Source organism: Argentina silus (genome assembly GCF_951799395.1).
Source record: "Argentina silus genome assembly, chromosome: 8".
In the NCBI taxonomy this organism is placed as follows: domain Eukaryota; kingdom Metazoa; phylum Chordata; class Actinopteri; order Argentiniformes; family Argentinidae; genus Argentina; species Argentina silus.
In genome coordinates this window covers 17,984,069-18,009,461 of record NC_139662.1, presented here as the reverse complement: position 1 = coordinate 18,009,461, position 25,393 = coordinate 17,984,069, and the positions used below count along the sequence as shown (strand labels likewise).

Below are 25,393 nucleotides of genomic sequence, written 5' to 3'. Positions count from 1 at the left end.
TTTCAAACACGCCCACCTTCATGTCAACAACCACTAGACTGGCAGGCACCATGTTTTAGATGACACTGTGTGTAATTTCATTCTGACTGTTTTTATATGACACTATTACTATATTTATTCTACCATGAAATGAGGTTTTAACAGGAAATTCACCAAAAATAACTTATTGAAAGAAACTGAAAGAGAGAAGTCTAGTGTAGACTGTAGAAGTCTAGTCTGGTGTAGACTGTAGAAGTCTAGTCTGGTGTAGACTGTAGAAGTCTAGTCTAGTGTAGACTGTAGAAGTCTAGTCTGGTGTAGACTGTAGAGGTCTAGTCTGGTGTAGACTGTAGAGGTCTAGTCTGGTGTAGACTGTAGAAGTCTAGTCTGGTGTAGACTGTAGAAGTCTAGTCTGGTGTAGACTGGAGAAGTCTAGTCTGGTGTAGACTGTAGAAGTGTAGACTGTAGAAGTCTAGTCTGGTGTAGACTGTAGAAGTCTAGTCTAGTGTAGACTGGAGTGTCCCTAAGACAGAGGGAAAATACAACTTTGCTGAGATTCCACGGCAGGATGTTTTATTCAGGAGAACTGTAACTTCAAGGGAAAACCATGAGAGTGCTGAAACTAGTGCTTATGACTCAGTGTCTCAATCGTAAAGTATATTTCTATAAAAGAGAGAAACATAACATAGACTGCTTGTGTTTAAACACATAAGCCTGGACACAAAATGAAAAAAAAGTACATCTTTGGACTGTAATCTTTCATTGTTAAAGACTAAATCCAAACATCAAAGAACAGAACATCATGTGAATCACTGATTTATCAATACCAAATAAATGTAATCCAGTTTGGGTGAACAGTTCCATTTAGATACAAAATAACTGCTAATACATTACAAAATGTGAGCACACAACATACAGGTGTGCTTCAAATAAATCATGCAAAAAAGTAATAACACAGCTCTACAACTACAAGCCCAGCCATGCCGGTCTAACATGTAGTTACTGGATGGTTTGGCATACAAATGCAAGCTTTAAATAAAATTGAAAAATAAAACAAATAATACATGTACTAGCTCTGATTGTCGGTCTACTGGCCCCGAAAGACAGCTGGGGCACTGGAAAATGATGGGACGCAAGCAGTTGTTGGGATAGTTTGAGGAAGCGTTCAAGATGTCCGGCTCTCATAACCACTCCATGGACCTTTCTCAGTTGTCAGAAACTTGATTCCTCGTGTCCTCCACACATTGGAGGAGATCTAGGTTCCTCCAATGGTATTTGCGAAGGGAGAGAGTTGAGCAAGAAATGGGAAGACGGGCTCATTGTTATACATTGAATAAAATCAGGAATGGTATCAAACAGGCGTGTTTGATTCCATTCCATGCATTACAGTGAGCCTGTCCTCTGCCTCCACCAGCCTCCCCTGTAGTGGAGGAGTCAAGTAACAGTTGAGAAACAGCCTGTGACCAGTTACTGTTCAAGGGAAATGAATTTCTCAGGCCTCATTTCATCAGAATGCTGTGTTTCTAGTGAACTTCCAGTGAAGTGTTAAACACGATACAGTTGAATTATATACACAGGGGCTGAACTGTAAATATTATAGTTCAGATGAGGATACCCATAAACGTGTGCTAGGATTCTACAGCATTACCCAACTGACCATTTCCCAGAAGATCAAAAACAAACCACTTTAGTATTTTTCCTACCAATCAGAGGGGTTGGATTGTGTACATCTGTCAAATGTGAGTTAACATGCTGCCATTAATCGCCTGGTGCTTTACTAAAAATCTTCCTATAAACAACGGAACAACAACAAATAAAAGTAACAAACAATAACAATGTATACTGACTGAAATTAACCGCATCAACACTGTAGACTACTAGAGAGACACTGTAACAGCTGCGGGTCTGCTTCAATCAACTGTCATTCTTCCCTTTGAGACAATGAGTTTACATACAGTACACCAGTCAAATCAACAAAAACAACACAAAATTCCCAATGTTCATTTCAACTGGTTTAAAGTGCTAGTTGGGGAAGAAAAAAATTGAGGAAGAAAAAAAATGGAGCCAGGTGTGTGTGTGTGTGTGTGTGTGTGTGTGTGTGGGAGGGCGGGGGGGGGGGGGGGGGGGGGGGTGCGGTAGCACAACATACTGTATCTCTCTACATAGCATGTCTCTGGTGTGAGGTTAGGGTCCCTTGTGCTCCCAGGTCGTAACGCCTCTGACATCACTGCTGCTTACAGCTCTCCTTCTTCTCTTTGGGTTTGGTGCGTCCTGATTTGTCACTTGGCCGCTTGGTGGGCGGGATGAAGGTAGGCTCTTCCAGGAAGTCGTGTGAGCTGGAGTGGGGAGCAGAGTGAGACTGGCAGGGTGGGCCTGCAGAAGACAAGAGGAGGTCTCATGATGATAGATCAGCTCTGTATGAATATACATGCTACCGTGACGTGACGTGACGTCATGGAACATTTCTATAGAAATTAAAGATTCCTAATTTCACAAAGGAAAGGTAGAGAGAGAATTAAGACCAGGATGGCCAGTGGTTGATTTTTGAGGGGAGAGTAGTGGAGATGTTTTAAAGGTTACAGGAGGGAGCACAGGTTAGCGATGGACAGGACAAACAAGCTGAGAGCAGAATATGGAAACAAGATACACTTATTCCGTGAAAAAAACAGGATAAGGGAGAGAGGGAGTGAAGATTTATTAAAACCCTAATTTCATTGGTAGGTGAAGATAAGGTCAACCGTGCCAGGCACCAGAATAACAGTAATAAACCCAATGAGCTCATCACCAATATGAAGTAATGCAAGAACTGTCTTTACAAATAGGAGGGGAAACCAGGCCGTGACAAGATGTAGGAGACGAATGATATTGGTGGATATAAGTGATTTGCATATGAGGGAGGTAAGCTATATTTGAAAGTATAAATGGCGGTCTGAAAGGATAACAAAAAAAAACCCTTTGCAAACGTGTTTACTTTTATTACTTGTGAATAGACGTTTCTGAATAAACCATCAGCTCTAGTCTGTGGCATTTTATTTCAAAGTATTTTTAACTTGGAATTCCACCACAACGTGACGTGACCCCTACCTGAGGTAGTCTGTCCCGGTTGGGTGCGCTCCTTGCCTTGCCTCCTGGCCTTGAAGGTCGGATCCAGCTCCTCAGCTATGTTCCTGATTGGCAGCGGCGGTCTGTAAAGTTGTTCGATACGCAATTCTGGTTTAACACTTTAAGACAATTTGTCAATGACACTAGTCACTCTAGTAACAACAGCTTATTAACGCGTTGTTACACAAAGTGACTTGATGTGTAGTGTGACCCAATTCTGAATGTCTTTGATGGAGACGTGTTATGGAAATCTTTCAGTGAACAACAATAAACGATGTTTGGTCTCAGTTGAGAGTTTTAATGCAAATAGAAAGTATTATACAACGTTGGTCAGCTGGATCAGCATTCCTTCACCAACAGTGTGGATTCAGATACTGATGCTGTGGCTGAGGAGAGGACCGTCCTTAACTCCAATGCTCGTACGTCATAGGTCTAGGGGTAAACATATCTTGCGTAGGCGTTGTGAGCCACTATCTCAAACCTCAGCCTGCAGTTAGGAGTGTTCCAAGGTCACATAACATCTTTGATACAAGAGAAGGAGCAGTTGGTTTTGGTTCTTCCTCAGTCACATAATTAAAAATAACAAAGTACATTGGGTCACAGAAAGGTCAATACATTTCATATAAAACTAAAACAAAATAGTACAAATATATTTTTTGCCATTACAGACGTAGCGGTTAGCGTACTGTATCCCACGAAAGATGTTGTAAAGCTTAAAGATCCTGGCAAGTCAATTCCCTGCTTTCTTTGTAATTATGTTGTTTGGGGAATGGTATGCATTTAATAAGCGCAGAAAAAGGTAAGGTTTTCCCTGGCATACCATCACTGGGCCTAAATTGGGCGGGATCAATGAGGTTTTTTAAGGTCAAGGTAAAGGTTACTGAACTCACACTGCCACTTAACATCAAGTCAGTAATGTACAGTATATATATGCATTTAGCTGACGGTTTTATCCAAAGCGACTTACGTTGCAGTGAGTGCATACACTTCAGTATATATGGTCCCAGCAGGAATCAAACCCACACCCTAAGTGTTGTTAGCGCCATGCTCTACCAACTGAGCCACAGAGGACAATACCACAGTATGCACTAGACCCCTTCCAGCCTGGGGCTCTCTAGCCTTGTACAACAGCAGAAAAGACTTACGTGATTGTGGTGGTGGGACTGGGGGGCTGGAGCTCTGGGGGGCAGTCCTCACTAGGAGAGGGAAGACCCTCTGAGTCCAGTCTCTCCCGCTGGACCTTTGAAATGAGAGAAAAAGTCATAAACTCATTTGGGAATAAGGGAGTGAGTGATCACTGATCACTCTCTCACTAGGTCTGTAGTGACTGCTACCTTGTGTTAAAAATTGAAAGATGGATGCGGTGCAGAATTCTCTTTCGGGAAAATATCAATGTTTAATATCATATATACACAATAATACATTATAAGTCCAAAATGACCTGTCTCTACCTGTCTCTCTCTGGCCACTCTTCTGTCATGGGGGTCAGCCATTTCTCTGTGTTCACGCCATGACCCAGAGCCATCCAGGTCATGTGACCGACGCTTCGACTTAATTTCCTGCCTCTGCATGAAGCGAGCAATTTCCTGTCAGATAGGACACCAGACAACAAAGGGCAAAGTGGGACATCAGAAACAATAGGCTTGTCACGCACTGGGCAGGTAGACTGTGGGGAAACTCCTGGCTTTGAGGGTCACATTATTGTGCTGAGCCTTCAGTACGATGAGTAATGAGATATTACTTTTCATTTCATGGGAAATTTCATAAAGCACTGTGCTAGTCAGAAACAGTCAGTATTCACAAAGTAGTCTTTGTGCCGTCATAAGTCCAAGCAAGGTAGTGCTATTATGCCATGTTTATGAAATTAAACGAAATTCTGATTTATCTTGCCTCATCCTGAGCCACTTGTGCCACTCTGAAGTCCTCCCGTGGGTAAGAGTTGCATGGGGAGGTTGCTGGCTGAGGGATCTGAAATGACAACACCAGTCCCAGACACGGGGAGGTTAGCCAGCTATAGCAACACACCGGGTGTCACCCAGTAGGGGTGAGAGGCAGGGTTGGGATCAACTTCATTTCAATTTAGGCAGTGAACCGAAATTCCAATTCAGCAACTGAAAATTCTTCCTCTCCCCCCACAAAAACAGCACCTTTCAAAGCCTGTAGGTGGCGCCGGCCTCCCTTACCCGCCGCAGCAGCTTCTCCTCCTCCTCCTGCAGCCTGCGAGCCAGCTCCTCATCCTGCAACACCTGCTGCAGGGCGCCCAGGTCCAGACATGCCCCCTTCAGCTGCGGCTGCAGTGCTGCTCCTGTCAGAGGGGAGGCTGGGTGAGGCAGGCTCAGGGAACAGATGTGTGTGTGTGTGTGTGTGTGTGTGTGTGTGTGTGTGTGTGACAGTGGGAGATGCCATGATGTGGTATAATTCACAGACTGTGAAATGAGTCCAGGGCTGTGAGTTTTTCCTGACCATGTGACTTGACCAGGAAAATACTGTAACTATATACTGATTGTAATAAGGGCCCAGAGTTGTTCCTCCTCCTCCTCCTCAAGTCACCAGAAAACAGGAAAAACTCCTGGCCCTAGTGATGCTGTGATTGGGACTAAGAGAAGGCCAACCTTGTAAAGAGAGATGAGAGGAATCACAAGTATACATTTTACAAGAAAATAAGGTTTACCAAAGAGAGCAACAACAATCACGACGCAAATGAACACAGAGGACATGGGGATGATGACAAATGAGGACAGGAAGTGAAGAACAGCAGCTAGTCTAAAAAGGAAACCACAGATGATGAAAAGAAGATGATTTCAATCAAGACCATCAGCCCTTCACAGTAATAGCAGCAGTACAGAGGAAATGTCACTTGTGAAGAACGCCCTTCCTACGAGACCCCTCCCAGCGAGAACTCAAGCCTCCCAGATTCAACTGATGATTGAGGTTGAGAGGAGCAGATGAACACACAGAGAGGTTTCTGCTCCCAAGCCGCAGCTGTCAAGATGGCTGCAGCTCTGAGGTGGCTGCAGCTCTGGGCGTTACCTGCTCTGCTGTGCCAGGCCCTAGCCCTGGTAGGGGGCTCCCTGCTGCAGAAGCTTTGGCTGCGCTGTGGGCCTCTCTGTGTCCGCCTCTCCTCCTTCCTCGCTCTCTCCTCCTGCGCCTCCTCTGAGCCGTGCTCCTTCTCCTCCTCTTCCTTATGCCCATGCCAGTGTTGGCTGGCACTCCTCCTCACCCCGTTCTCACCAGGGTCAAGTCTGCGTACACTGGCCACCCCCCTCACCTCATCCCCCCCTGAGCCGACCCTCTGCCTGGGGTCTAAAGTCCTCCTCCTCCTGCTGCTCCCCCCCCTCTCTCTGCTGGCCAGACCACAATCTCTACTGTCGTCGTCGTCGTCGTCATCACAGACCTTCGCCAAACCGTTCTCCTCTGTAGTCCGGTTGTCATGGCGCCTCGCTCTGTCACTGTCGTCATCTCTGCGTGACGTTCTCCTCCGCTCCCTGATGTCTCCATGGTAACTGCGCCTGGTGGGGACCGCCCTCTGGAAAGCCCTCTGATGTGGTTGAGCGTCACAGTGCGCCACGTCCCCCCCAGCATGCACCTGGCCAACTTGGCTACCCACGCCCCTGACATGCCGTGAAGGTGCACAGAAGCTCTGCCTCACAGCCACGCCCCTTTCTCTGAGGGCATGGCCCAGCATCTCCCACACTCGGCTACTGTTGTCGCCGTGGTAACTGTGAAAGCGCCGGTTGGCCTCCTGCTCCTGGAAGTGGACATGTGGTCTGTCCCTGCTTCCCTCTCTGTAGGTCCAGCTCCTCCTCACCCTGTCTCTGTCCCTGTCTCTGTCCCCGTCCCCATCTCTTTCCCTGTGTCTGTCCCTGTCTCTTTCCCTGTGTCTGTCCCCGCCTATGTCTCTGTCCCTGTACCTATCTCTGTCTCTATCCCCGTCTCTGTCCCTGTGTCTGTCCTCGTCTATGTCCCTGTCCCGGTCCCCATCTCTTTCCCTGTGTCTGTCCCTGTCTCTGTCCCTGTGTCTGTCCCCGTCTATGTCCCTGTCCCGGTCCCCATCTCTTTCCCCGTGTCTGTCCATGTGTCTGTCCCCGTCTATGTCCCTGTGTCTGTCCCCGTCTATGTCTCTGTCCCTGTGTCTGTCCCCGTCTTTGTCTCTGTCCCTGTGTCTGTCCTCGTCTATGTCTCTGTCCCTGTGTCTGTCCCCGTCTATGTCTCTGTCCCTGTGTCTGTCCTCGTCTATGTCTCTGTCCCGGTCTCGTCCTCTGGCAGAGTCACTGCTACTGTAGCGCCTCTCTCTCACCTCCTCTGACCTGAGGTCCCTGTCATGGCCATTGCTTCTGTGTGTGCTGTTTTCTCTGCCCTCATGCTCCCCTCTGTGATCCCTGTCCCATCCCCTATCCCTCTCCTCCCTCTCCTCTCGGCCCCCCCGGTCCCCCTCCCGGCCGCCCCTGTCCCTCTCCCACCCCCTGTCCCCCTCCTGACCACCCCTGTCCCTCTCCCTGCGATTTCCCTCCCACCCCCTGTCCCCCACCCGGCTGCACCTGTCCCCTACCCGGCTGCCCCTGTCCCCCTCGCGGCCCCCCCTGTCCTCCTCCCACCCCCTGCCCTCTTCTCTAAAGCTGCTGTGGAGACTACTGTAGTTCCTCTCCTGTAGGTGATGCACAGGAGCCTGGCGACCACAGGGGGCAGTGTTGATCCGTTTCTCAAGGGAGGGCAGCTGAACAGGGGAAACTGCATCCATGTCCGAGTCTGAGCCATCACTCAAACAGTCAGGGTCTCGGAGATCATTTTTGATATGTCTAATGGGATCCATCGTGTGTCCATCGTTTGTCCATAGAATTCTGTTGTTCTGGCCTGCTGTTGCCTTGGGGGACCCAGACTGAGGCTCAGCACAGTCTGAATGTGGGTCAGAGGTAGAACACTGCCCCCTGCTGGCAGCAGGTAGGTGGTGCTGCCCCTCTGCCTGGTGCGGGCTGGTGGGAGTGTGGTGGCACGGGGATGGGGATGGCGAGTCTGGACCGCTGGCACTGTCTTTAGTCAAGCCAAACATGCAAACACAAAAGCAGGGGATGGGGGGGGGGTGAGGGGGTTAGTGGTTTAAAACAGGCAGGTGCAGTAGATGGTGCCTGAGCAACAGTGACACAGGGTGCAGGCCATCACAGCAACAAGGGACCATACTAGGTTTAATGACAAAGGTATATAGTAGTTCATAATCCTATAGGACCCAAACAAGGCATCATACCATTGAATTCTAATAGATTAGTCTTAAATACACATTCAAACACACGCTGTCGAGAGACGAATGAGATGCACAGCCAACAGCTTGGTTATCAACAAGGTAGCTCTGGCAGACTGGCTGAGGTGATAAGGCCCTCTGTGGGAGCTGCTGGGGACCTGTGGAGAAGTGGGTGCAGATGGAAATGTCAAGATGAAAGGGCAGGGTAAATTAAGCCAAGCATGCAGAGCTGAGCCGAGCCGAGCCGAGCCGGACAGGGTTAAACAGTCTATACTCTACAGGCAAGCAAGATTTGACCACCACCACCACCACCAATGGTATCAATACCATTCCTCATTCCGTTCCGTGCATTACAATGAGCCTGTCCTCCGATTTCTACCTCCACCAGCGTCCCCTGCATATATGCCATTTAACTGACGCTTTTATCCAAAGCGACTTACATTGCAGTGAGTGCATACATTTCAGTATATATGGTCCCAACGGGAATCAAACCCACAACCTAAGCGTTGTTAGTGCCATGCTCTACCAACTGAGCCACAGAGGACCGAGGATGCATCAAGCGTTGCGATTTCCTTTTCTTCAGTGTTCTATTTTGTCCTGATGATCACCAAGGAAATGGTACAGTAGGCATGCACCAATCATAATCAACAAGCCCCATTCAAGGCCCACCACACTTCAGGATGATCACAGTGCAGAGAATGATGATGAATGGTCACACTAACGAGACAGGGGACCACAGGTAGGATTTCAATCAACCCACCAACCCACCAACCCACCACTCATTCATTCAGACATGATTTCAGAGGTCACAGCGAGGTTAAACGGAAGGAAGCCAGATGATAAAGAGGAGAGGGTTTTTTTTCACACTTTGGTGTGTGTTGTAACGCTTCATAAACATGACATACAGGGAGGACTTAACCACGATCACGTTTTGAGACCTTACAATCTAAAGAGTGATGATGCCATATGGAAAAGAACATAACATTGTGTATGGTGACTAATGATGACTGTGCTGTTATGTCTTTATGTAAATGTTTTATGGAACTGGTAATGCCACTATGGCGACAAATCTCCATCCCTAATCTAACTACTCTCCCCAAAGCCGTTGGGGAGCATATAGGTCACTGTATCTGACATGAATGTGTGTTGTGTGACATACATGAGTCAGTCATGCAAAAATACAGTGCCCTTTTCCTTCCTCTTTCCACTACTTTTGAAGGGCACTGTGTGTCAGGCTCATAATAGCACTGTGTACAGCAGGCTTTGACAGCAGGCAACATACGAGGGCCTCTAAAGCCAACCGTATTATTGTTAAACCATGTCAGATGGTGAACGTGCTGGAGGTCATTTCTGTTCGACCATAAAGGAATAGAAGCTGTTACAGTACCATCACTGAGGCTCTGCTGTCTACTGGTCCTCTGGCGAACTCTCTGCTGCTCCTCCTCCTCCTCCTCCTCCTCCTCCTCCTGCTGGATGCGTTTAGCTATCTCCTGTGGGAAATAAAGGATGATGTCAGTGATGTCGCTTCATCCTTCAATGTGTCCGGTGGAGCAACAGTACTGTGAACTCGTCAGCACTTTTACAATAAAAGCAATTTTGAGATTATAGAAATCAAATCAGCCCTCATCAGCAAGTATCAAATAGGTTTTAAAAAGATCTTTCACACACTCACATTCAGCAGAGCACTCACTCATAGACTGCATACAGGGAAGATAATAGCATTGTGCCGTAACCTTCCTGCGAAAGTGTCAATATAGCAAATGATCATAGGAAGTGTTTTAAGAGACAGAAAAACCTCTAAGTACTTTAACTGAGAGAACAGAAACAGTCAGGCAAAAACCAGGCCCAAACCTCTGCCTTCAAAGTTCACTCTCTGCCAAGTATGATGGGCGAAGTTAACCACAGTGGCCCGTGCCAGTGTGTAGGCACACTCTGGCATCAATGACACTGGGTTGTTCTGTTTCCACCCTATATAAAAAAAAAATAAAAAAAAAATAAAAAAAAAAAACGTTTCCACTGATCCGCTTCTTCCACTTCCAAGAGGGGAGTATAATGTTGTACCGGTTATCACCACAAGGTGTCAGTATGATGTTGTCCGTGATGAAGATGCGATGAAATGAGTGATAGTAGCCCAAGACTACAAAGGCAAACGGAGCAATATCAACAACTACAAATCTTCAAAGTAATCCCTGAGGCAAAGGTGCAATCTGCAATGTCTATCAACATGATGCTTATTGCCCTCGCTCTTTATCCAACTTCAAAACAATGAGGACGACAGGCCTCCATTGAGTGATACAGCACTCAATTAACTCTGGTGGTTAAGTGGGTTCACTGAAACAAACAAGAGAAGAGAAACAAAACATCGCCTTCTCATCACTACACTACAAGAACATGTCTTTCATTTGATCTGTAAAAAAAAAGACATTTAAATGTCCTGGGTGGAGACTGCAAAATGAATGAGATTAAAGATTAAAAACTAGAAGTCTCTCTCATTATATTGTGCCTGTGTGTGTGTGTGGGGGGGGGGCTGCATTGGAGAAGTGTCCACAGAGGAGGCAGACCTGAATACAGATCCACCTTGGTTGAGTGAGTGGTGCTGTGGGCAGAGCTGGCAGGCCCAGAGTTGCTGCTCAGCCCAGAGTTGCTGCTCAGCACAAAGCCTGCTCCAGGTGGCCGGGCTGGATATTTCAGGCAGGCCTGGGGCTGACTCAATGGAAATTAAGAGGCCATGCAGACCAGACCAGACCAGAGAGACAAGCCAACCTTTCATCTCCCTCAGCCGGGGCCCTGGCCTGGAAAAACTGCTGAGTGCCCTAACAGAGAGCAGGAGAGGGAGGGAGGGAGAGCACTGCTTCACTTTCACTAACACCTTGTCAACTGGGCATTTCACCTTGTCCAAGGGCAACAGTCCTCTGTTCTCTGAAGGAGAGAGACCTCTCTGCTCTGGCTCTAGAATGTTGACAATTTGGGCGACTTTATTCACCCTTGGTACTAAATGAGTTTAATACCATTCCTCATTCCATGCATTACAATGAGCCCATCCTCTGATTTCTAACTCCACCAGCCTCCCCTGCCTTGATACAGGATCTCTTATGAATCTAAATGTCATCTTTTGAAAAGCACTTTACAAATAAAGCTCTCTTTGTCTTGATTATACATCACCAACAATGAGCAGATTTGGATCAATATGCCTTTTGGTTCAATCATTCGGTGACACTTATTATAAGGCACTCATTTGTAGCATATACGTGTTTAAGAAGTCACTAATCGGGCAATTGTGGGGTATTACTAGCCATTTATTAGTCATGTAGTAGCTGACCAAGTAGATGTGATTTCAGCATGTGACCCTCCTATCACTGGCTGACACCCGGGGATTAAACCAGCAACCTTGGGGTTACTGGCTAGCCTCCCTAAACTCAAGGCCAACCTTAATCCCCCACTAACACATTAATAACACTTAAATAAATAACACTTAAATAACACTTATAAGCTACCAATGAGTGCGTAATATGTGTTCACTAAAATAAAGTGTTACCAATAATACCTCTAATAACAACAAGAACTGTAAAGTGGTAAAACAATTATTTTTTTTAAAAAAGGATTAAGAGGCACAACAGCAAACACAACTCCTCAAGTTTAAATCGCAGTGTGCTTGGGCCAAGTTTGCCAAGCTCAGCATTAGCAGACAATTAGCCAAGACAGGTTATCTCACGGAGTGCCATGGGGATCTGGCATTTAGACTGCACAGCCTGCTGCCTTCTGCTCCTTAATTATGGACACAGTCTGCAGGGATGCTAATATTTAATCAACACCACAGAGCAAGCAGCCAGTCTTCCATAAAGGTGAGTCTGCTTTTGAGCGCTGAGGCTCTTCCGTTACGTTTAACACTGATGTGCCAGGGAATGACACATTCATTAAGCTGAGGCTAGTGATTTTAGAGATGAGTCAAAAACACTGACCTTTACTTCTGAGGGGTAATTAAGTCAGTTATTATAACATGTAGCTTTCAGCTGACTGTCAGTTCTTCCTGCAATTGAATCAATGCATTATATGGTTGTGTGGGGATTTGGGTATTATTATCCCGGTCCTCAAAAACCACCATGATGCAGGAAGGAAGAAGATTCTAAATACAGCACACACACAAACAAGCCTGGCAAACCAGCACACGGCCAACCACCCCCGCCTACAGCAGCACTGCTGTTCTTTAGCCAAACCACCCAAAACATCACCATTCTAACCCCCTCCAGTAGGACGGACACACCCACAGGACCCCCGCCCCCCCCCCCCCCGACTTCACACACTCCAAACAAGGAGCCTTTATGAACGGTTCTTGAGCAGAGTCAATTAAAGGGAAACTGCAGGGCAAAGGAAAATAGTTTCCAGGTGAGCATGTGAGACCTGGGCCGCTTCTTCAGGCCTATCAGAGAATCTGGCAGGTGGTGAATTATCAACAGAACCAGTCTCTCTCTTTTTTCTCCCATCTTTGTATTCAACAACTACTGTTAATGTTGCATGTCTTTAAGGCAAAACACATGACTGTTTAACTGAACTGTCTCTGGCCTGTGTCACACACACACACACACACACACACACACACACACACACACACACACACACACACACACAAGGGACTGGCCCTGTTGAGGCAGCCGAGAAGAGGTGATTGGATGGGAGACGTCTTCATGTCTGGGTCAGACAGGTGAGTTGATCTCCATCATGTTGCGGTGGAGCTACAGGGCTAGTGACACCAAGATGTTGCCTGTTTGAATGCAACTGCCAGCTGACCTCGTCAGTGCTGGACACAAAGAGCAGCAACTCTTTATACAGACTTGTCTAGAAACTCTGTCATTGGGAAGACCTAGTTGCTTTTTTATTGATAAATTTTTTTACGGAGTCAAGGTTTGAAATCGAGGGCTTGGCGTGCAAAGGGCCTAAGTGAGATTTTGGCCAAAATTATATATATAAAGTGGTATAATAGAAAGCTCTTGATGAGATCCATCAAGTGGTGAAAGGAGCTAACTGACACCATTAACTGCATTCAATTAGAGTGGATAAATAAAGATGTACACACAATAGCCTCAAAATCAATGTTTTGTTTTGGCTCTGCTGTAAAATGTGTAAAATGTCACTTAGGCTATTTGCACACCAAGCACTTAAGATGTTACATTAACTACCCAGCTTTATTCATCACCGAGGCTACAAGGGATGTTTTCCAAAAAGTTGGAAAGACAATGGCTTTGGTTTCTGCACCCAGCCTGTTTCTCCTCAAACTAACCTTCACTGAAGAGGGAGGAGTGTGTGTGTGTGTGTGTGTGTGTGTGTGTGTGTGTGTGTGTGTGTGTGTGTGTGTGTGTGTGTGTGTGTGTGTGTGTCCATGTGTATGAGGGGGATGAAGCATATCTGGAGTCAATTACCAGGGAAAGTGCTTGACCCTTCCCTCAGATTAATAGCTCACAGTTCGTCTCTGTGGCTGGCCTTTGACTCTGCTCAAATGGCCCTCTCATAGCACTAGGCTTGAGCGGATAAATCAGAGTCTCACAGAGGCTCCCTGGTCTGATCCCAGGTTATTACACAACCATTTAGTCTTTGGAGGGGGAGAACAGACGATGTTCCCCTCATCTGCAGGCAGGTAGTGGAAATCCAGCTGGAACACTGAGAATATGATGGCATTTGTATTAAACCAGCCTGGTTCCAGATCTGGATGCTGTATCCCTAAGCCAACTAATCAGCCAAGACTATGCTAAAGCACATACAGATGTGGAACCAGGATAGCATTATACCACCGTAAACCACTGCGCTGTTATCAGCTCACCTCGTCCTCCTTCTCCCTCCTCCGTGCCTCCTCCACACCTCTCTGGAACTCCTCCTGGATCATCCGGGCGTACTCGGAATCCTGCTCCAGGCTGGGTCAACAGACGGGAGAGGAGGAGGAGGATTACTGAGAGACAAGAAGACCACCCTCTTCATGTTCAGGTTAGGGTTAGGGTTGTCACAACCTGGCAGTCCTCATGCGCCTCAGCTCCACTGAGATAGTTCATGGAGGGCATGTTTGTAGAGACAGTGGAGATTGTTTGAAGACGGTGACACAGACAGTGTGCAGAGACCAAAGGGTTGGGTTACACTTGCTGGAAGAGAAGAGAGAATGTGTGTGTGTGTATAGTACGTGTATGTGGTTAAACAGAACAGAGTTCCCCTTACAGTTGCCTAGAAGCCTGGCTGACGAGGGCTCTCTGCTGGGCCCTCTGCTCCTCCTCCTCGTCCTGGAGTCTCTTGGCAATGCGGATGTCATTCTGGACCAGCTGGTTCTTCTGTATGTTGGTGGTGTAGTACTGTTCAACTGGGATGGAGAAGAGCAGAGGGCAGGGGTCCACATTAACAATGGCCTCATGGCCACAGGCACGACAGTACATTTCACAACATGGCCAGGAGTGTTGTAAGAGAAACTGGTTGAGTTGGTTGACACACTCAGAAGTCCCCTACCACAGCTCCAGCCCTAACCCTAACTCAAGCCCTTGCCCTAGCTCCAACTCTAACCCTAGCTCCAACTCTAACCCTAGCTCCAACTCTATCCCCAGCTCCAGCCCTAACCCAAGCCCTAGCTCCAGCCCTAACCCTAGCCCCAACTCCAGCCCTAACCCAAACCCTAGCTCCAGCCCTAACCCAAACCCAAACCCTCGCTCCAGCCCTAACACCAGCTCCAGCCCTAACCCCAGCTCCAGCCCTAACACCAGCCCCAGCCCTAACCCTAGCTCCACCTTGCTACACCTACAGTACAGTAACTCAGTCAAATGACTGTGAGGGTCAGTGTGACATTGTACTTACTTTCCTGTTCCTGCAAGTTGTGTGCCAAGGCCCCGTCCTCCAGTACAGCAAACACACCGCACACTGAAGGAGAGAGGGCAGGACATCAAAAAAACACATCCGTTTGTCAATTAAACTGCAAAAAAAACAACCCAAAATGCAATTCAAACTGGAAATAAACAATGAAGAGGAGATAACTTTGACACGTCTCTTTTTACATTGAGACCTCATTCAAAGACAACGTCGACTAAACACAGCGAAACTAACCTCTCTGTTTGATGTTTACAGGAAGAAATGAACTGACCCAATGAACTGACAGCAGTGCCCGGCCCTATGGCTCTCAGTCCAGGCATGAATTGGGCTGAGAGACAATGCAGTTGGCAGTTGGGGTTTTGGCACAGACAGCAGTGTGCAGTGTGCAGTGTGCACTCCACTCCCTGAAACAATAGAGAGCCATGGCCCTCTGTCCTACTCCACCCGGCCCGCAGGCACATCCATGTACGGACCAAGAGGCCAACAGGAAAGGTATACAAGTCCGAAACAAACTGCTAGATCTAGTAATACAATACCCCCCCCCACACACACACACACACACACACACACACACGGTGCCCTCTTTGTCCATGGAAGCTACCTCCTCCCTGTTTGTAGGATCCAGCAGCATGAAATCAAATGTTGACAGAGAACTATACACCCCATCAAAACACAGGAGCGGCCGGCCACACGGCCCCACACACACTCTACAGTTGAAGCTAAACAAGCGAACATCTGTACATTATGTATACAAACACATCTACTAAACTGGCTCTAGCCACCACTGTGTGTTTGGGTCTATTATTGTACGGTCCTGCCCACAGTCAATGACTTTAACGGTTGGAGAGCAGCGGGTGCGTCTCAGTGGGACAGCCAGTCTGTAATTGTGACAGCAGCTGCAGTCTGGGGACCAAACATGGCTGTGTGTGTGTGTGTGTGTGTGTGTGTGTGTATACGTACACACTGGGCCCCATTGAGGCCACTCTAGGCCTTGACGGGCTCCTCCCTACTGCCACTCGGCCCACAGAATACACTGCACTCAGGCCAACCTTTTTACTCACTCTCTCACACAAACAAACACGTAAACAGCCTGGCACACAGCGAAGACATAGAAAGTTAAATGCAATAGCGATTTTAAACTTGCAAGGTAGATTTTAGACTAAAGTGAAGATGAAGTTATCGACATGAAAGCAGTTATATTCTATTGAATAACAAATTGAAGTGAAATGTGGTGCCTTCTACCATATAAAAGACCACAAACTCTATACCCCTCTGACCCTATCCTGGGGAGTAAGATCAGTTGGTGTAGATCTATCTTTAGTGCCCGCCCTCAGGGTGTGCCTATCAGGGGGGCCCCCACAAGACTTTCCACAGCAACACCAGTGACCTCTGACCCCCAAATCAATCACCCTGGAGCATTATGGTCCAGCAGTGCTACACAGAGACATCTCCCACGATGGGTTGAGACGTACCGCAGTCTGTCTGGCCACCTGCTGAACATGGTAATATCCCATATCAGTTTACATGCTATTAACCCTCCCTCAGGCCTCTAGCCACCACAAGTCAATAGAGAGAGAGAGAGAGGGAGAGAGAGACTATCATCTACAATTATTAACCCTCCCTCAAGCCTACAGCCACCACAAGTCAATAGAGAGAGAGAGAGAGGGAGAGAGAGACTATCATCTACAATTATTAACCCTCCCTCAGGCCTACAGCCACCACAAGTCAATAGAGAGAGAGAGAAAGAGATTGAGAAGTTCAGAGTGAGTTGGAGAGAGAGAGACAGAAGGAGAGAGAGACAGAAACAGGAACAGAGACAGAAACAGGAACAGAGACAGAAACAGGAACAGAGACAGGAACAGAGAGATTAAGGAGACAGAGGCAAAGTGTTCCCAGATGTCCTGAGAAGTGCTTGGTAAGGGAGAGGATATTACAGTAGCTGGCCAGCGAGGTTGTTTAGTGATTAATGTTTAGCGCAACATAACATCTGAATCGTAAAAGTGGAAAAGAAACGCAGTATATTACTCCCTCCTTTGATCTCCTCTTCTAGTCTTAAGAGCTCCAGAGTGGGTTTATTGTTTTGCTTATTAAAAGGATTTACAGAAGGGTTTGAATGTTTCTGTCTGCACTGTAAGTGTGTGTGTGTGTGTGTGTGTGTGTGTATGTGTGTGTGTGTGTGTAAACAAACTGAGGCGGCCCAGTCACTTAGGACAAAATAAACATCCTATGTTTGAAAGACAGACTCCCCCCACCATGGCTCGGTCTCCCCAGTTTAGACAGAACAACACATTCTGACCAGACACGGCTTCTCCAGATGTCTGTTTCATACAAATACTTACATATCACTGAAATCAGACACTCACCGAACACTTTATTAGGAACACCTGTACACCTTCTCGTGGTGGAGGTGGTGTAAAGGTGTGGGGAATGTTTTCTTGGCACACTTTGGGCCCGTTAATACCAATCAATCATCGCTTGAATGCCACAGCGTATTTGAGTATTGTTGCTGACCATGTGCATCCCTTCATGGCCACAATTTACCCATCTTCTAATGGCTACTTCCAGCATGATAATGCACCACGTCACAAAGCAAAAGTCGTCTCAAACTGGTTTCATGAACATGACAATGAGTTCAGTGTTCTTCAGTGGCCTTCCCAGTCACCGGATCTGATTACAATAGAACACCTTTGGGATGTGGTAGAACGGGAGATTCACAGCTTGAAAGTGCACCTGAAAAATCTGCAGGAATTGCGTGAGGCAATCATGTCATCATGGACCAGAATCTCAAAGGAATGTTTCCAACATCTTGTGGAATCAATGCCACGAAGAATTGAGGCTGTTTTGAGAGCAAAGGAAGGCCCTACCCAGTATTAGTATAGTGTTCCTAACAAAGTGCTCGGTGAGTGTATATAAAGAGATATAAATGTACTGAAACAATACTTTCCCCAAACTGTCCACTACAAAGGAGATGACACCTTAAGGAGCGCTATTGAGCCGAAGCATTGATGAGGTGATAAATGTCACAGCAATGAGAGAAGAAGAGTGGGAAACTTTCATTTTCATGAAGTATTGAGTTATGTTCTGTTAGTCGGCCCCTCGGCTTGGGTGTGTTCTCCATTCCTTTTATACTTTACGTACACAGGATGTGACATCACTGAGGAGGAGATTACGGCAGCCGCTACAGTATGTTCGGATGATAAAAGCCTCTGGGCCAGGAGTTGGGCGCATTAAAAACACCTGGCCCTGTAATAAACCCTCGTCTGTCTCCACAACCTTCTCTGCATTGACTGGGATATGTTAATGATTAATGATGGATCGATCTCTCCATCTCTCTCTCGAATTGTTTGAGACTACAGCTCTTTTAGTGTTCATCCCTCCCGCTGTTGCCCTTCGATCCCTACACTTACACCCTACTCTAACAATGCCATGTCACGTCTTGGGTTTACATGAGCAGTTGGAGTTCACAGGGCCAGTCTAATTGAGGATGTCTCCTCTTTGTCTTGAGTTGTGTAAACAGGGAAGGGAGGGAAGCCTAGAGCCCTGTAACATGGGAGAAAGTCATGCTTCCCAACAAAGACCGACTGTTCAACAAAAAAACAGGGAGTTTTATTCAGTATTTCTTTTGAAAGACAGTATGCAAAGGTGGTCAACAATGTATACAATGTCAGAACGCTCCTTAACACCAAGACATACATTGAATGGAATTCAATCGCTGTGGTTGAATTCCAGTCCCGCCAGCGTTGGCGGTTTAAGATTTACCCTTAAAAGTTAACCCTTGCCGAGACAGACAGGCGAACACACTTCCACCTGTTGTTTGACTAAAGAGACTTGTGTGCGCCACTAACTGGATCAGCCACCTGCCCTAATGTGTCCAGTCAGTCACAGAGTGGGATTACGGCCTAATCTGACTACAGGCCTTTCAGGACAAGCCTGCTCAGGAGTTTAAGTCTTTCTCCAGGTCTCAACTCCCCCCCCCCCCCCCCCACACACACACGCACACGCACACACACACACACACACACACACACACACACACACACACACACACACACACACACACACACACACACACACACACACACACACACACACAGAAGCTGTGGAAGGCCTGTGGAGGGAGATCAGTCATGAGTGGGAGTGGCTGCGTTGTGGGTTAACTTGTTTTCTGTTCTCTCAACCCTTTGAAACAACGCTCAGATTACATGTCCAGAGGCGTTGTCGGGAGGGACCGAGAGAACGTGTTATTATGAGTTTTAAAACAGGTTTTACATGACAGGGTTTGAGGCATTTAGGGGCCACAACAAAAACACATGTTCAGGGCAAGGACAGATGTATTTTCAAGGTGCTAAGCTTCTTTATAAGGACATTGACACGCGCCTGCCATGGCTGTTTGGTAAGAGGATATAGAGAGTGAACAATCAAGTGGACAACACATATTGGTAGACAAGAGGAGGGTGGGCGGGGTTAACCACGGATCATCAACGTAAGGAAGACATGGAGGGAGGAGAGGGGAAGACTTGAAGAACGAAGAATTGAAGGAATGAAGAATTGAAGGAATAGCAGTAAAAGGTTGAAGTGCAGGTCGTTACCAGAGGCCATGCCCTTTACGACCTCCAGGCAAACACACAACCCTCCCCTGCCATTAATCTTCCCTCACTGGGGGATGGGGGGGGGGGGGTCAATAATGGATCAGTAGGGCTAGGACTTTTTCCTGATCATGTGAGTTTTTCCGAGTTAGAAAAAAAAGGTCCTGGCACTACAGTGTGCATTAGGAAAATGACTGTTTAAACAATTCAAGGCTAATGCAAATGTGTCAAAGCTTCATTGCAAGGAAGCCGCTGGAGAAACACAGACCCTTCTCCCTTCTATCACACCAGCCACTTGGCCGGGGCTGATGTGAAGTGGCTGGCAGACAAAGGAGCCGGAGGAGGGAGAGTGGGAGAAAGTGACAAGGGGGTTCTATTTTAGGCCAAACTCCACTGCCCGCCCTCCCACGCACCCACACTCCTCCCCAGTCTGCTGTGGGCTGCTACGGTTCCCTGTTTTCTCTAAGCTGCCTGCACCACAAGCCTTCCTTTACCCCCCCCCCCCCCCCTCTCTCTCTCTCAATGTTTTAACTAGGATTGGGTCCATCAGCTCCTGGGCTGGACTGAGCTGTATGCAGAGCAGAGAGAACGGCTAAGTGCCTCCGAGACTGTGGTGGGTCACTTGGAGAAAGTGTAATTTGGGTGGGGGTGAGAGGGGGCGGGGGTGAGAGGGGGTGAGAGGGGGTGAGAGGGGGGGGGGTGAGGGGAATTCCTCAGGGAGCTGCATTCCCCCAGCGAGCCGGACTATATCAGGAAAAGCAGCCAGAGGAAGAGAAAAAAAAGACTGGAACCGATAAGGAGGGAGTGAAAACAAAGTCAGTTGACTTGGCCGAGATTGTAGGATGGGGAACAAGGAGGAGAGGCAGAAGCAGGACAGTGGGAACCCACCACACTTCAGGAAATTGAAGCATAAATACACCAGTAGGAAATAAGATAAATAACTCAACTATTATGGGTAAACCCTGAGACAAACAATGAAAGCATTTCTGACATTTGTTTGGGTGAAAACAAATTGTGAGGGGGGGAAAAGTTGGCAGATAGACACTCAGACAGTCTTGGATTGCTTCCATTGTCAAAGTGAGCAACTCATAAGAAGAGAATCCACTACTGGACTTGTGGGTTTCCAGCTCGCTGCCTAATAAAGCGTGAAAACTGAATGTTACACAGTGTGGCCTTTGTCTACGGAAACAAGGGCGGAAAGGAAAATCATCTCCGCGTGAAAATAGAAACCTATTGCTGTCCTGCTCATTAGTACCCTCTTTATGCAGAGATGCCAATGACAAAGCCACTGCACCACTCCCCAGCTATGGCCTACAAATGATCACGCTCGTGAATAAACAAACAATACGTAAGAAATAAGTAAAACTGCGTCAAGCCGCAAAAAGCAACCTTTCCTAATTGACTCGTAAAATCCTATGGCAGTTTAAAGAGAGAACTTCCTGAGCGTTGCAGAGTGATTTCTATAACAGAGAGCGCGTCTCTCAGGGCCCATCTGCTCCCTCAGTAATCAGTGGGAGTAGAGAGTATCTGGAAAGGCCATCACATTCCTGGCTCTTATCGGCACCGTACAGGTCACGCATACGCCGGCAGCTTTGACTTTGACAATGTCCGACCTGTCTGTCTACTGTGCTGGGACCTGTCTGTCTTCTGTGCTGGGACCTGTCTGTCTGCTGTGTTGGGGTCTGTCTGTCTACTGTGCTGGGACCTGTCTGTCTACTGTGCTGGGACCTGTCTGTCTTCTGTGCTGGGACCTGTCTGTCTTCTGTGCTGAGACCTGTCTGTCTGCTGTGTCGCTGTCTATCTGTCTACTAGGCTGTGACCTGTCTGTCTGCTGTGTTGGGGTCTGTCTGTCTACCATGCTGGGACCTGTCTGCCTACTAGGCTGAATGGTGTCTGTCTGTCTGTTTGCCGTGCTAAAACATCACATGTGCAGCTCTTTGTCCAGACAGGAAACCAAGTGTTTGTGGAGACGAGAGTGACAGAGAAAAGCGCAATCACATGACCCTCTGCAGCAACACCGAGCAACCAAGTTCAGCTCTCTTCAATTATCTCTCTGAGGGTTTTACACAGGGGACTGGTTTTGAACATGTCCACAACAACCCAATTGCACAGTAACACTTAAAAAAAGTGTCTCCCTCACACCGTCTCTGCTTGCAAGTGAAATAATTTATAATAGGTGCAACATTTCAGTCAGAGACCTTTGTCAGGCATAAGATTGTGGTAGGAACCAGAGGTAATAAATATAAGGTTGCACGTTGACACATTACTTTGGAGCAGGTGGGAGTGGGCTTTGAGCAGGTGGGAGTGGGCTTTGAGCAGGTGGGAGTGGGCTTTGCTGTTTGTTTGGCCTTTCAAATGATGTGTGACCCATTTAGGCTAATGCGATGCATTAGTGAGTGAGTGTTGAATGTTGAGTGAGTGTTGAGTGAGTGAGCGTTGGTCCTCTTACCTTCCTGGACGCGTGGCAGGTGGGACTGATCTATCTCCAGCTCTGTCATAGCTGCCCCTGGGGGTACAGTCACCGACTCATGGCACTCAGACAACCTGGTCAAAGTCAACGCAGGCACACCTGGGGAATGATGGCACTGATTAGTTATTATTCTTCAAAGTGTAAACTACTTAGTGTCCATGGCCACAGATACTAACAAGTTTAAACATCAAGCGTATTATGCTATTTAGTTTCCAATGTGCCTGGTTATGGATTGGTGTCTTTCTATTCAGGCCCAAGGGATATCACTGCCTCACCACGTTGCTTGCTCTCAGGGTGCAAGGGTATAGTTTACAGTAGCCTATAGACCTTGATTCAGTCAGTCAAGTTCACCATGTGCCACCAATATACAATACTGACTTGCAGTGATAGGTTGACATATTACAAATGCGTTATTCCCATGAAGGCTATGGTATATGGAGTGGAATTTTGGTTGAGAAAGAGATCTCCTCAGTGGCTTCCATATGTCGACAGAGGCTACAAAAAGCTGCTACAATTGTTACAACGTGTTGCCATAAACATCGTGACGCTACAATGTAACACATGCATACTATAGCATTCATAGCACGTTGGGAAAAAGTAACTCGAGCTAAAAGCTTTATACAGTATGTAGCCAAATTCCGCATTCCTTGTACTCGCACCTGGAATTGCATCTTTCGTTGTATAAGTTATTCTGACATTCCCTAATGTACAATTAATAAATAATGCATAAGGCAAAAACAATTGTCAGGTGCCTTGTTGTATATACGTTCAACAATGTAAATTACCTCCGTATGGAAGAGGACTCTATTCAAAAGAACATTGCAAAAACGTATATCTAATGTTGCCTGTAGCCTACCTGGATCCCGCACTTGTTGTGGGTGTTTGCTCACAACCGCATTCAACAAGTAAACAGTGGTGTCAATTTATTGTCTAGGTTCCCTGATTATCCAAGCGCTTTGGTCCGCTGTTATCCTTTCATATTCGCAAAGCCTCCGACGTTCGAGAATAAGTTGCTAAATTCACATCTCAGGCGTCCCTGTCTGTATCTGAACTATCTTTACAGTTTATCAATGGAACAAAGCGACTACGCGTCAAAAGCTGGTTGTTTGATGGGAACCGAGCTCGGACAAACTTTGCCCCCACTCTTCCTGTCAACACGGGTTGTTCTCCACAGCAGGCTTCTTGTTCAGTGGCGAAGACAGACCAGTCTGCAGGGCGTACAACTACAGACTCAAGGGACGTTCACAGAGACCTGTGACAGGTCGTGCGTGTGTGCGGGTGCGCGAATGGTTATTATAACATTTTCGAGGACTTCGAGGTGACTGGCCCCTTGTGGAAAAATAAATGTTAAAAAAGTTCAACATTTTGTAGACTTCACAAGATACCAACAATATTATAATTGTTAGCATACAGGGGTCCCATTAATAGCAAGTATACCGTACAGACTCATATTAGTGCAATCACATTTTGATATAGTCTTTGTGCAATGAAAGTTGAAACTGAACCATGAGTTAAACAAAATATAGAATTTCCAGTCATTTTCTGCCACCTGTTGGCTGTATTCAAGAACAACAAGCCCAGTATTAAATGGTCACGAGGGAATTTGGTGTTCTGCGTTTTGTTTCATACGAATTGAGCGTGAGGCCCTGTGATGGGACCTGAGTTGTGTGGAGTAGGGAGGATGTCATCAGTCACAAAAGCAACATAACTTGTCTTCGAGGAGCTTCTTAAGAACGTACAGCTGTTGTAGGCCTACTATCAAAGAAGGCATGAATGTGCATGGGACAATGAGGCCACGCCCGCACCCCCCCCCCCCCCCCATCCAATGACGTATTGACCAAGGAAGCGTTTTTCACATAAAAGAATAACTTTACCTTTTCAGACCAAGACTGACAGACAGAAACTATAAAGGACAGTTGGGGGTTGGAAAACACTTGACATCATTTTCTGTGCCTTCCAATCCTCTCATCTTCTTTCTTTCACTCACACCAGCCACCCCCTGGCTATTGATCTGTATTTGTTCACTCATGCAGGTTATCAAGGGTTTAGAATAAAAAAAAAACTTTTCAGACTGTCTGATTAAGGCTGTGGGCCCCGCAGATCCTGCAGCAGGGATAACCGCCTCAGCCCCTGACACAACCCGTTCAACTTAAATAGACTTCTAGTCAGCTTGAATATACTTTTTAAACGACTATAAAAAATATGGCCCTTGACTAATGCTGCCAATAAATTCTAATGGCTTTTCAATGATATACAACACGCAACAGATTGTCTGGCCTTGCAACGATAAAGTAAATGTCACTGGCGCTTCCATGACCCACATTACCATACCAGAGGCAGGACGCTGGCGTCAGAACGCTAATAAACATACAGATGAAGGGCTGTGACGTACACCGGTACAAAGTGTTACTTTCTAATTAGCTACCCCCACCTGTCCCTCCAGCCGGCTAGCCAATGGCTACCGCTGTCCTGCTTCGGCCTATCCGGTATGGATGCACACATAAAGGGAGAGTTTATTGCAGGACTAAGGAAAAGTGAAAGAGCAAATATAACATCTTGCCACAACAAGGCCATTGAACAGTGTGAACATCAATCAAACTGATTCAATGACCCATAGCCAATTCTGTACTGACTCAAACTGACTTCAAATGCCAAATGGTCCAGAGGGCCTGTTCAAGCTGTAAAAAAAACAACCTTTGTAGACATAATCTCCATAACCTCTATGCAAATTGTCTTTTGTCGTACATCAAATTCCCATTAGAATATTGCGACATGAGCATTGGAATAAAGAGCAGGAATTCTGCTACAAATATGCCATACTGTAGATAGTACGCATTTGCAGTTTTTGAATACATTTTCAATATTAGCATCAGTGCTATGTATAGATGAGTTACTCTACATACTGTAGTCCACATACTGTAGAAAAAACACAACAACTCCCATATTAACATATAACATAACATAACATGTCATGTTGTGACTGTCATGTGACTGTATTGAACAACACTCTCATCCTGCTGTGGCATGGATGACCAAATATGGTCAGTGACCTTCCACTGACCTTTCAATGCATCTTTCAATCAATTTAATCACATTGAGTTGTGAGCAACCCCCTTTCCTGTGTTCGGTTGGGTAGCTAAGGCGGCTAACTAAATGCTATTTCATGAAGCCACCAGGTTCGTCCATGGG

The 25,393-nt window shown here is 46.7% G+C and overlaps 1 protein-coding gene across 1 annotated transcript; it reads right to left on the bottom strand.

Moving 5' to 3' along the window:
• Positions 1–96: 96 nt before the first annotated feature.
• On the bottom strand, positions 97–23,393 carry ccdc187 (coiled-coil domain containing 187). The gene is made up of 12 exons (XM_083674907.1): positions 23,061–23,393; positions 22,184–22,303; positions 15,137–15,199; positions 14,513–14,651; positions 14,127–14,217; positions 9,702–9,804; positions 5,265–5,386; positions 4,972–5,049; positions 4,533–4,667; positions 4,227–4,321; positions 3,064–3,164; positions 97–2,352 (listed from the first exon to the last, which is right to left on the bottom strand). Exons 2-12 carry the CDS (start codon positions 22,230–22,232, stop codon positions 2,204–2,206), a joined length of 1,125 nt encoding a protein of 374 aa, XP_083531033.1. The 5' UTR covers positions 22,233–22,303; positions 23,061–23,393; the 3' UTR covers positions 97–2,203.
• Between the last annotated feature and the right edge of the window lie 2,000 nt (positions 23,394–25,393).